Source organism: Dermacentor andersoni, chromosome 11, assembly GCF_023375885.2.
Source record: "Dermacentor andersoni chromosome 11, qqDerAnde1_hic_scaffold, whole genome shotgun sequence".
NCBI lineage: Eukaryota > Metazoa > Arthropoda > Arachnida > Ixodida > Ixodidae > Dermacentor > Dermacentor andersoni.
The window spans coordinates 54,545,306-54,557,568 of NC_092824.1; the positions used below are offsets into that span (position 1 = coordinate 54,545,306).

The window sequence follows — 12,263 nt, forward strand, 5'->3', positions numbered from 1 at the left end:
CACGAAAAGCTGCTTTGGGAATTTTATTGCTTTTAACCTTATTTTCCTGTTAAGTTGCACAGAATATAAATTTACTTCAGAAAGGAAATTATGACCAGAAAGAGTTAAGAAAAAGGAAGGACACTTTCTTTAAGTGTCCTTTAAGTGTCTTGATGTAGCAACTTAGTAGACGACCAAATGAGTGGTGTTGGGCATTACCATCTGCTTCTCAAGCGCCAGTTTCTGTTTCGGCCACTGTGTGCTTTTTTTGCAATCCTGTGGTCATGCTGAACATGTTTGGCCCCGAGCCCATTGCGTCTGGGGTGCTGCTGATGCAAATGCCATGGAATTCAGTTGACGTGAACACATTTGCCTGTTCTCAAAGTGTTATATACCAGAAACTTTGGACAAAAGAACTTTCGTTTCATATCTGTTCCTTGCATCCCCCTCATTGGCGCAATCAGAAGTTCTTTGGGCAGCCAAAAAGGCAATGCAAATGCTGCCCAAGATGGCAGTGGCTTAAAGAAGTGCTGCAGTAGTGTCACTGCCGTGCTGTCTGCACCTCTGCCTGCATGTTTTGCGCAGTGTGTTCCTCATTCAGTGGCATGGTGAACAGCGCAGACGACTGGACAAGAAAGAAGGACTGAACACTTGTTGAGTTATCTGAAAGAACAGGGCAAAAGAAAAAGTATAAAGCTCATGGTGGCAGTTGATGGTGAAAAGGCACAACATTACTTGACAGGCATGATCTACATCTCCACAGCTGCTCGCCTATAATGCAGTCAACGGCAAAACGTGGTCAATGGTCACCAGTGGCATGTAAGCAGGGAACACCCACACTATTCATTACTAGTACTCGACAGAAAAGCTTTGTAAGCACGTCATTATGAATAGGTAAAACTAGAACAATGACAAAAAAACAAATAAACCCAATAACCTTTGCAAAGGCAGTCTAAGTGCATGTCTTCTTACTTATCTTGTCTGCGATCTTCGCCATGCTATTCACAAATCAACCAGCCCAATTTTGTACTCTCGTGCTCATTGAGTGACCTCATCTTTTTCTGTGTGTGTGCAGTTGTGTTGGAGCTGCGGCGGCTGTGACTTACTGGGACCCCATTGAGATCAAGAGAACATGGAGAAATGCCTGCACACGTGACCTTGACGTAAGGAACCAAGATGTTAAGGTAGCAGTGGGAGCCTGACGGCAGCGTGCGCTTGGCAGAGGCGACGGAACCTGTACCGCAAGCAGCAAGTGGTGGTTGGCCACCTTTCCTTGCCACAACAGTCACTGCCTTTGACCATCGATGCTCGTTCTCCTTTATGTGATCTCGTTAGTGCTTTGACATCATGTAGGTGTTTTCGTGGGTTCCAGAACGTGCGCCGATGCTCGAGCCACCAGCTCTTTCTTCCGCATTCCAGCATTGAGGCAGCAGTGTGTGTTGCGGCGGTGTGCCTTCGTCGTGTGTCCTATTTGTAGGCCTGCCTTCATTATGCGAGGCGCAGCAATGGCAAGACTTGAAAGGTGACGTTGTGATGACTGGCCGTGCCTGCCACTGTGTTCCGTGTGGTGCAAGCGTTGCTGCGACGGTGTGTGCTCGGCTGCTGCTGTGGGAGCGTCTGCTTTGCTTCTGCCTGCCTGCCCTGCCTCTGTCCACTGGATACTCTGCAAGGACGGCGAAACAGTGACGGCTGTTTCTGCTGCCGGGTCTCTGGCGAAGGCTGGGTCTACAACGCCTGAACGTCGTGGATCCCGGAGGTGAGTGGGAGTGGGGTACGTGGTTGCACACTTGTTCAGCATAAATTGTAGGAGCACTTCAGAATCTCTATTCCTAAGGCTGGTTCATAGTCCAGAAGGACTGACTGACTGTCGGGCTAGTTGGTCTGTCATGTTGATTGGAAAACTTAGTGCAAGAAATTTGGACACAGACACTGGGAGCAGGTAAGAACGAATACTATTACCAACTGTTTGTTTATATAAACCCACAACCGAGTTATAATTTTCTTTGAGCGCAAGCATCAAGCTGCTACTTCACATGAAAGTGCAAAGGCATATTATCATTCAAAAAGTCAAAGCATTCAGAAACTCAAGCTTGGCCCTGCCCAACATAGTTGACATCTCGCTCGTACAGGTAATGGAATGCTTGTAAATAAAGAAAACCTCCTGAGCCAACTGAGCGGTGTTAGAAGCATTCGTCCTCGTCTGTTCACTGTGTCTGTTTCCAAATGTTTGGTGTTTAGCTTTCCATTCAAGAGTCATAGTCTGACATTACGTTACGTTGGGCAGATGTAAGCACTTTGTAATCCGGCGTCCGTTAGCACATGCCATGCTGCTGATGTTGACATAGAATGTGTTCTACCTTGCGCTTCACTCCGATGCTTGTGTTACCCAGAATGCTTCATGCTCATTATGGGCAAGCTCTGTACAGAGCAGCGCATGAGTAAAGCAGCAGCAGCAGATGCATTCATTAAGTTTGTGACAACTGTGTCAGGATATTGTATAGTTGGCATGCCAAATTGTCACATAAAAGTCTTTAGGGGAACACTGCGAACACTGCTAAGTGTTCAACAGCACTAATAAATGATCTGTTTGAAAATGTAAGCATGCAACTTTGTCAGTATAATTTGCAAAATGAATTCGTAAATGCCTGACTGATAGGGAATAGTAAAATAAAGAGAGATAAAAGCAAAGATGGAGGTTAACCAGCGGTACGCCGCTTCATTATGCAATACAGTATCCATGCTGACCGACCATTACAAGGGTGCGGTCAACATCACTATGGGACGTCAACGGTTTAGTCATTGTGCTAAACATGATGAGCTGATGGAAGAATAAACACACTGCTCTGCAGAGCTGTATATTACACCGCAGTTTCCATACTGTCTGGCCATTACAAGCACTCGGTCAACATGAGTGTGGCATGTCAGTGTGGTTCAGTTGCTCGACTCAGCGTGATCAGACAGAATACATTACTGCTCTATGAGCCTGTGTACAACACTGCAGTTTTCATGCTGTGTGACCATTACAAGGGTTCGGTCAACATCATCGTGGCACGTCAGTGGTTCAGTTGTCGTGCCGAACTTGACGAGACGGGGGGAAAGAAAAAAAGAAAAAGTACGGCTCAAAACTCCCTAATGGGAATTATTGTAAATTTGTGAAGCTTATGCTCATTGGTCAGACTAGCGTACTGCCATTCGTAACAGCTTGGGCGTAACGCTCACTCCCCTTGGCTGCGCCACTTTTCTCTCTGCACAAACTATTTCTACACAATGCATGGCACTGCACCTATCACGTGATACTGCTTGTGCATGTGTAACACCACTACCTGCTGCTTTCAAGACTGTTGCGCCAGTATGACCTTGACAATAAGAAGGCACAGGCCCCCCAGGGGACCGTGCGAGCATGGGAGCATAGCATGCCTTTTGCCCCTATTTGACTCCTAGGCCACACACTTCTCATCTAAATCTCGTTTCTTGCTGTAATGAGTGTTTTAATTATTTCTAGAAAATTAACAAGATCACTTTGGAATGTGAAACTTGCGTATTGCATTCCTCATGACGTATACTTTATACATATTAGGCACTTCTTAAGTAACTCTGGCCATGTTAATGTGGTCCTTTTGAGGCTGACCGAAAATCCACCTCTGGACCCTGGTGTTAGTAGCCATATAATGCTTCACCATTAATACGTCACTACTCTATGAACCCTTATTGGTTACTGCAGTTTGGAAGCCTTGCTGATGAAATGCTGCACGAGCAGCTTGTTTCAGAAACCATCAATCATCAATTAGTTAAGTGATTGCTTTTTGAAAGGTCTTCACTGACTCTCTCCTGAGCTCTCACTATTGCAGGTTGGCAAGAACAATCTGTGATTCGAACTAAAGAAATTTGCGAGGGTGCCTCAGTCCATGTCAAAGTGTGGGGTCTTCGTGTCCCACAGGAGTACCAACCACCGCGAGTTCGAGCTTAGCAAGCCACAGGGCTGCATCAGCCGTCAGTATCTAGCACCACTGTGCGCGAGCTCAGGCCGTAAGGGGCTACCGAGCGACGCAACCGTGCAAAGCCCCTTCTGTCAGCATCTACAGATGTAGGCACACATTGTGACAAGTCAAAGGAAGCAACTCGGTATGGGACACCTTTTCTTCAAACTCGAGAAATGCTGGAATAAGTCCACTGCTTTTCATTGAATATATTTTCTTGGAGACTGGGGTCTCGCAAAAGTACCCAAGACCAACAAAAGATGCAGTGATGGGGGACGAGTGCTATCCTGTTTGCTGAATATTCGAGGGGCACGCATTCATTCTAGAGAGTAATTCATGGTCATATTATTGACTATGTTGCAATAACTGTGTGCATACACCTTGGTAATAGCCCAACATAGGGCTTGGCATTATCAATGAATGAATGAAAGCTATTGCCCCGTGGTTAGTACGTGCAAACTGTCAGCATCACTGGTTGTGGCAAAAGCTACTGGAGCCTGAAAGTGAGATTTATTATGAACAAATGCAGGTTATCTGCAGCTTGCTGTGGAAATATATTCGAGTTCCATATTTCCTTTTCAAGTTTATTTATGGCAGAACCACCACACTTGTTAGAACCTTAGAAAAGTGAACCTTGTTAGTGCTTTAGTTGACAAGCTGCAGCATGATGAAACTATGCCCATGCATGAGACATGATTTACATGAATGAGGTGCAAGGGGACATAATGCATTCTGAGAATTTGTAGAGCAGAGGGAGGTGTTGGGGCTGTGAGGGTAGCAGCATGGCACGTGTGGAAGTTTACCGAGATTCAGCAAAAATTTAAAGGTTGAGCAAAATGAAGTTGTCAACTGGCTCTCCAGAAAATGCTTCTCTGAGTATACCCAGCTTGACGATCAGGGACCACTGCTACGTTGCAACGAGACCACAGTCAATTGCACACGCTATGCGCACTAACGAACTGTTTCTTGGTGAAGTGCATTACAAAGTAGCAGTTTGCAGATGTGTATGACTGTTGTTTCACTGCTTGTTCCGGTTGCTTAAGCCATGTCATCGCATGAAGTTGTTCTTGATGTATTGCCAATGTTCTGTGGCGCTTTGCCTTATGTTTTACCTGCGAGTCGAGCTTCACACTTGCTGGCACGTTGCTAAACATTTACGCTAAACAGCGTTGTTTTGCTTCAAGCTGAGCTTCACATTCTTCTTTATCCACGGTCAGTGTTCTGTGACAAAAGGCTCCACACTTTGCTTGCACCACGTGCTTGCCCTGAGCGCCACATTAAGTGGCATACTGAAGTTTTACATTACATACATCATACACACATACATTTTACATACATTAGTTCAGTGGCCACCTTGAGACACACCTGCCTTACGCACATGTTTCACTCAACGCCCTTCCACTCCTTTATCCACGCATCTCTGTGGCTCGCACTGCCCTGTAGACAGCTGGCCAGCAGCAGCCAGTGACACAAAAGTCCTGGAGAGTAGGCAAAGAAAGTTTCCCCTTAAACATGTTCCAGTGCCCTTTTAAAGGGCCCCTCACAGGCCGCATAGCAAATTTCGGTTATATGCTGGAAGTTATTACACGCCCTCAAGGGAGCGTTCTGCCCCAAGGACTTTTCAAATTGGTTTGTCAATAGCTGAGATAGAAATATTTCAGTGCCGCGAACCCATGATTTCAGGAGGCGAGCGCCACTGCCAAGAGACATTGTCTCCATTTGCCCCGTCTAGCCTCCGCAAGCGAAATTCCTTCCCTGCGTTCTCCCATACCGCAGCTCGAGGATTGCATATGGTGCATACGTCACGGGCCCCACCTTCTGCATGGCACGCTTCCGCTGACGGTATTGTGCACGAGCTGTTGCGTTTGTCTCATTTTCTGCAGCGTACGATTTTGCGTGCTGTGCACGAGAGCACCTGACTAGCAGTACAAGTCAGTGCACTGAGGCAGGCACAAGCCGATCACATAGCATGATAGTGTGCTGGAAGACTGTAGAAAATGATGTAGTTTTGGTGTCTGTGCGCATGAATGCACGACATGGGAACAAGCAGACCAAACGGATGTACATCTCTCTTGCTGTGGTGCGAAGTAAAACAAAAACACAGACATTTGGTTTTCTGTTTTATTCTTTACCTAAACATTAATTCGTCTATTCAAGCAACAGATTACACAAATAACAGATGTTGCCTTGAATAATTCTTGAAGTGTCACATGTCCCTATGAGCGACGTCACAGAATATACATGTATATAGGCTTGCTGATGTTCATCTTGATGTGTGTCTTGGAGCGCGGTGTCCGTGAGGAGAAGGGCAAATGGCATTTGGTTTGATATTTCGGATCTTTCAGCAGCGTGTAACGATGTAATACTCTGCAGACACTGTCGTTATCGTGCATTGTATGCTCTGCGCTTATCAGCTCAAAATGGTCAGACCTGGGGAGGGGCATCTTAAAGAGCAGGCAGCACCCAGCAATTTGTTTAGGCATGAGGATCCCAATGAAATTTGTTTACGCATTCTAGGCACTTTGGTCTTGTGTTTCGGGCAGTGCGGTTAAGAGTAGTGCAGTTTTGTCACAAGTAAAATTGCAAGGTTGGCATGATGTACTCCAGATTCCTCCTTTTGTGCAGGGGGGAGTCTACTGGTCACCCTGCGCTTGCAGTTAGTGAGCACTGGAGAAGCAATGCTTCTGCAAACATCTTGCAAAGCTGTTTCGAAAAAGCCACTGTATCAATATTTTTACTTAAGAACAAGTTCCCCATTCATAAACAATGCTGTCATGAATGTACAAGCCAATCATTCCACTGGAGGCATTTGACGGTCTTGCATAAGGGAGCCCCCCACCTCCCCCCTCCTCTATATTATGCCTCGGCTGTGGTGTGCGACAGCCCATAGAAGCCATTCGCTGGGCTATTTTGTCGCTTTTTCACACGCCCTCCTTGTATGATTACCATGAACGCACTTCAGAAAGAGGAAAAAAATTGGCAGATCTCACATATGTGGGGAATTGGTTATAAGCAAAACTTTCTTGGATGTTTACTGAAATCTCTTCACTTCTATGTATGTCATGCAAGCAAGTATTCTAAGCAAGCACATTGTTGACATGCTAAAAGAAAGTAAGGCCTGGCAGACATGTAACCACACATTTCCGACCCAAGTTTCTGCTACGTGGCCCATGATAGCCCAGTCATTCCTGTAGCTTGGTTCAGCTGCTGTGTGGTACTTGTTATAAATAATAATAATAATAATAATTATCAGCAGTTATTGCTATTTTGTGCCTTATCCATCCACGTCGAATCACTATGAACCGTCATTAACTACTCCGGTTGCATCTGGTGTGGCCGCGAGCCATATCTTGCAAGAGATCTATGATGCAGACAGAGAGCGCTGACCGCTGACAACCTCGTGTACTCTTTGTTTTTTTGCTGCTGAGTTCGCGTTGAAGAGAGACGGGCGGGCCCCAATCTTGAAAGTAATCTGTGATGGGGGCTCAGTGCGGCAACTGCCGACAGCTTCGTGTGCTCTGTGTTGTCACCACGTAGCTTGCGTTGTGAATTTGTGAAGGCTGCAGAATTTGTGAAGACGGCGTGAAGGTGAATTTGCTTACTGCTGCAGGCACTATCGCGAAAGCGAAGGGACGGAATAACTGTTTTTTTGTTGCGTAGGCATAGAAATGCTTATGCATTTAAAATTTTGGTTTGCCTTGTCTATACGTCCGTCCATCCCTTCCGTCATGCTGCTGTTATCAAATTATGTTGTCAGGCCACCTCGTCATTCTCAGCTTTATCCTCACCACGTGACAAAAAGAAACAAAATGTGCTTACCCATAGGGCACTGAGTGCCGCACAGCAAAACATAGACTTGTCCAGATTTGAAGATTTGCCTCTGAGGTCACCCAGCACTGTACAAATGCCTGGTCCCAGGCATCACGGTATGCCTTGTAATCATCTCGGCCTCCTTGCTTGTCCTTCATGTTCTCTGGCATCGTTTACAGTCATGATAAACCAGCTTGCCCAACAACGAATTTTGACATAAGGGGTCCTGCGGCAAGGGCTACAACACAGAATGGGTGTCACCAGTATGCTGCTGTGGTAGGAAGGCTCCCCGTGACATGCTATGAAGGGATGCTTCCTGTGACTGTGCTGTGTACTCTCACTGACTGTAAGGCCTGGTTAGGATTGAGTAGGGTGGTCTCTAGCCTCCGATGAGTGCAGCCTGTCGTAGTAGGACCACGCAAATTGGGAAAAGAGTGAAACTGGGATATGCACTCATCATAGGTGTGACAAGCTAAAGCCTGAGTGTTTCCCAATATGGACATTGAACCAGAGAAGCATGTATGCACCTTGTGCAGTCTTGGAAAAGTCTTCTCCGCTCCTGCCCTTGCCCTCATAATGGCACGTGGCCAGGAGATTGAGAGTGGGATGACCACTTACAAAGGTTTGGTGGAAACTTGCTACTGGACCTTCTTGGGCGGAATGACCGATGAGTAGTCGCTGGGCTGCTGCTTTGTCATGCTACAGAGGGAAAAAGAGAGGAGGAACAGGCGTGGAACAGCAAAAAGGTGTAAGGGTATGCAAAATCCCCACAAGCTCAGAAGATATATCTGCACAGCCTTTGTGACTTAGACGTTTGCTCCTTTGCAAGTGCCAAGTTTTTATGTGGATTTCCTGGTGTCCCATGCCCATCATGTTTGAAGGGTAGTCAGAAAGCCTACACAGAACTAAAGAGAGACACAGAACAGTTGAATAAAGTGCTGCGCACTTCTTTCATCCTGTGTAGGTTTTTGGACTGTAAGCATGAATTGATAGCAACTTGCCCAGCTTTATATACCTCTTATAGCCCATCATTTGAAAGCGTTTTGTTTTTATGCTGTACCTGCCGGTTATCCTGACTTTCCTTGTCCTCTGATTTGCAGGCCTGTCATGGTCTCTGGAAGGGGGTGCATCTAATGGCGAATCACCAGCAACAGCCAGCGCATGACTTTGCACCTTCCTGGCTCAAGATACCCACCTATGACACTGCGGTGAGCGAGACCTTGGAAAGACCGTGCAGTTGATCTTCTGTGTTATGTCACGGAGCTGCCAAGTTTGACCATGTTATCACAGAATGCCAGCTCTTCAGATTCCGCGCTGTGATTTTCTTGGCATCAATTATTTCACGAGTTTTGATGGTTGTTGGCATAGCTGTTTTAAAGCGAATAGGTTTGTTTGGCTCTTTTGTTCATTTTCGTGGTGGTCGGACTTTTGCTGCCGATACAAAGGTGCCAATGCAAAAGGCACATGCTCTTGGGTAACCGAGTTGTGTGACGTGCTCGTCACTGAATGTTAACTATTAAACTATTAGTACAGCTGTTTAAGACACACATGCTGTTGCAAGAGAGCTCTGGGGCATCTGAAGGCTTAGATGCCTTGATGGAGTGCTTGGGAAGGATGGCCCTCCTCCCCTTTTGCTGCCCTCTCTCCCTGTGGTGACTCACTGTGGGAGCTCTGGCAGCATTCCTGCCACTAGAAACACACACGACAAATCGGCTGATATGCATAGCCACATATACTAGGGCTTCAGATGTGCTAACGGCTCTGTTGTCTGTGAAAGTAGGCAATGAAATTACAAACGCCACCTAAATATTTGACTGCAACAAATATGTCATAAAGCGCACCGCTCCTTTAATAAAACAAATAGCATTCAAAAGCATTCGGCTATGTGCTTACATTGACAATAGTTGTCAATGGATTCTGCACAATTTTTTCTTGCATGGATGCTTTACTTTGAGAGGGAAAGGAAAGCTGGGGGAATGTTGCATGGCAAGTGCTAAAGCTGTGTTTAAACTGTGAAATTTATTTATACTTCTGGCAATACATGACAAAGCATGATTGAAATATGCATAGTGCACTGCCTGTAGAGGCACCACTGATGGCCACCTGGCGGGCGCTTTCGAAAGCACGCTTGAGAGCGGTAGCTTGAAACTCAGCAAGGATGCGATTTCTCCTTGGTACGCGTGCCAGACTGCTTGCTCTGTGGTGACAGCTACAGGAAAGGTGTGGGCCTCCACGAGAGTGGAGATGTACACACTGTCATTGGAGTTTTGGACAACCCAGTCGGCACACGTGCCAGGCGCATTCCTCAGAAGCGCAACGAAGCTCAGTTACGAAGTGGAGCTCGTGTTAAGTAGCAGTTTCATTTTGTTGACTGTCTCGATAGTATTTCTTCTTCTTTTTTATAAAGTTCTACCCTTGCCACATTACGGTTTCTGTACCTCAATAATAAGCACACCATGTTTAGTCCTTTTTGGCATAAATATTGCTCTCCCACCCTGCAAAAGATAATGAGAAAAAAATTAAGATGAATACAAAGTGCATAGAAAAAGGCACACAGCTATGAAACAAACAAACCACTCTATGTGGCAAGTCTGCTCAGATGACAGCAAGTTTTATTGACTTCACAAACATGACGCAAACTTTTCTGCGAAAAACGAACAGCAATGCCTTATGCTGCAGCTAACTGCAATCTTAATCTTGAGCTATGTCTTTTTTGAAACATTTTCCAAGTAACAACAATATGAAGGTGTTCTCAGGTGAAAATAATCAAGCTCTTAAAGAAGCACTTGTCTGTTATCATTCCCAGAAAACAGTGTGATTTAACCCAGCTACACACGAAATGAGGCGAAAACCTTGTACCGTAAAAACTGGAAAATATTGTTACGCGAACGAAGGATTAAGAACGGGGGACTAGTTACAAGGCATATTTACAAAGGATAACTGCAGCGCTGGCCAGCCGACAGCTCGACAGCCAGAGAGTGTTCGTCATCTTTGTCGGGGCACCCACGTGCATCGTCCACAAGAAACATGCAATATGCATGTATCATTACCCCCGACGGCAGAAGCGCACCGTCTTTGGGTGTCTAAATATAGGTGATAATGAGAGTAATACAATGTGAGGTGTGTAACATGCACAACGTTAGTGGAATTAGGGGCAGATGAGGCACTGGTACTGACTGGGGCAGTTTCGTACGTAACTGGAGTCGTGCCACGCAGCACTCGATATGGGCCTGTGTACCGAGACAATATATTGCCACATCCAGTACACAGCACGTAGAGGAAGACAAAAATCTCGCTCAATGCGGAAGAGAAGAGGTCCCTGCCCGATCGTTTTTCAGTTGGCCTGCAATTAAAGTGTCCTGCCCTTTTTATCAGTTCCTGCTGCTTGTGAATCGTGACACTGGTGGAGGCACTGGGTAAATGTTTGGAACTCCTGTCAACAGCCCCACATCAAGCCCAGGACGTTTTCCGCGTGTCAAAACACCCGTTCACCGCGCCAGCCGTCGCCTACTAGACCTAAACCCAGAATTTGGTCCCCTACCAGGAAGGCTGCCTGTTACAAGTGCCCAAGCCATGGCTGACCCAGGCCCTTTCACAGGTGACTCTTTTGACTCCTCGATCTCCCGTGAGCTTCCATGGCAATGCCTACGAGGACGCAGAAGACTGGTTTGAGGAATACGAGCGCATAGCCAAGTATAATGAGTGGCATGCTGGACAGAAGCTATCCCATGTGTATTTCTCCCTTGAAGACGGAGCCCGCACTAGGTTCGTAAATCGCGAGGGAATCTGGCCAAGCTGGGATGAGTTCCGCTGCCAGTTCCTCCATACGTTCAGGAGCACTGAAAGGCGAGACCACGCGCGGCGTCTTCTCGAATCATGGATTCCAAAGCCGAATGAAACTGTTGCCATGTTCGCTGAGGACATGGCTCGTCTTTGTCGTCGTGCAGACCTCGATATGCCCGAGGCAAAAAAGCTCAGCCACCTCATGCGCGGCGTAAAGGAGCAGCTGTTTGCTGGTATTGTGCGTAATTTGCAGACGAGCGTACTTGAATTTATTAAAGAATCGGCGGCTATAAAGTGCGCGTTACACCTACGCAGCTGCCAGTATGATCACCTGACTAGCCCTGAACCGGCAAATGCCACAGCAGTGACGGTCACAGACGAGGGTTCCTTGCGCCGGTTGATACGCGAGATTGTTCAGAAAGAAATTAAGAAGCTCACTGCCACGCCAAATGAATGTACAGCTGCGTCGGTGGCTGAAGTTGTGCGCCAAGAAATAAAGCAAGCGTTTGCGGCTCCCGCACCAAATTCCCAGATGTGGCAGCCCAGCTACGCAGATGTTGTCCGTCAACCGCCACCTCCGATGCTAACACCGCAGTCACATTCCCAAACGTGGTAGCCCAGCTACGCAGATGTTGTCCGTTGACCGCCACCTCCGATGCCGACGCCGCAGTATCACCAGCAGTCAGCACCGGCATTACCTTGGTACCACAGGGA

The 12,263-nt window shown here is 46.7% G+C and overlaps 1 protein-coding gene across 2 annotated transcripts in view; it reads left to right on the forward strand.

Annotated features, from left to right (window-relative positions):
• The window catches only part of LOC126517613 (vasculin-like protein 1), an 83,614-nt gene that overhangs the window by 12,189 nt on the left and 59,162 nt on the right, over positions 1-12,263 (forward strand). For both annotated transcript variants that reach the window (XM_072285437.1, XM_050167401.3), the window contains exons 2-3: positions 1,055-1,735; positions 8,867-8,974. In XM_072285437.1, coding sequence (XP_072141538.1) covers positions 8,900-8,974 — 75 coding nt within the window. In that variant the 5' untranslated portion in view covers positions 1,055-1,735; positions 8,867-8,899. The remainder of the gene's footprint in view (positions 1-1,054; positions 1,736-8,866; positions 8,975-12,263) is intronic.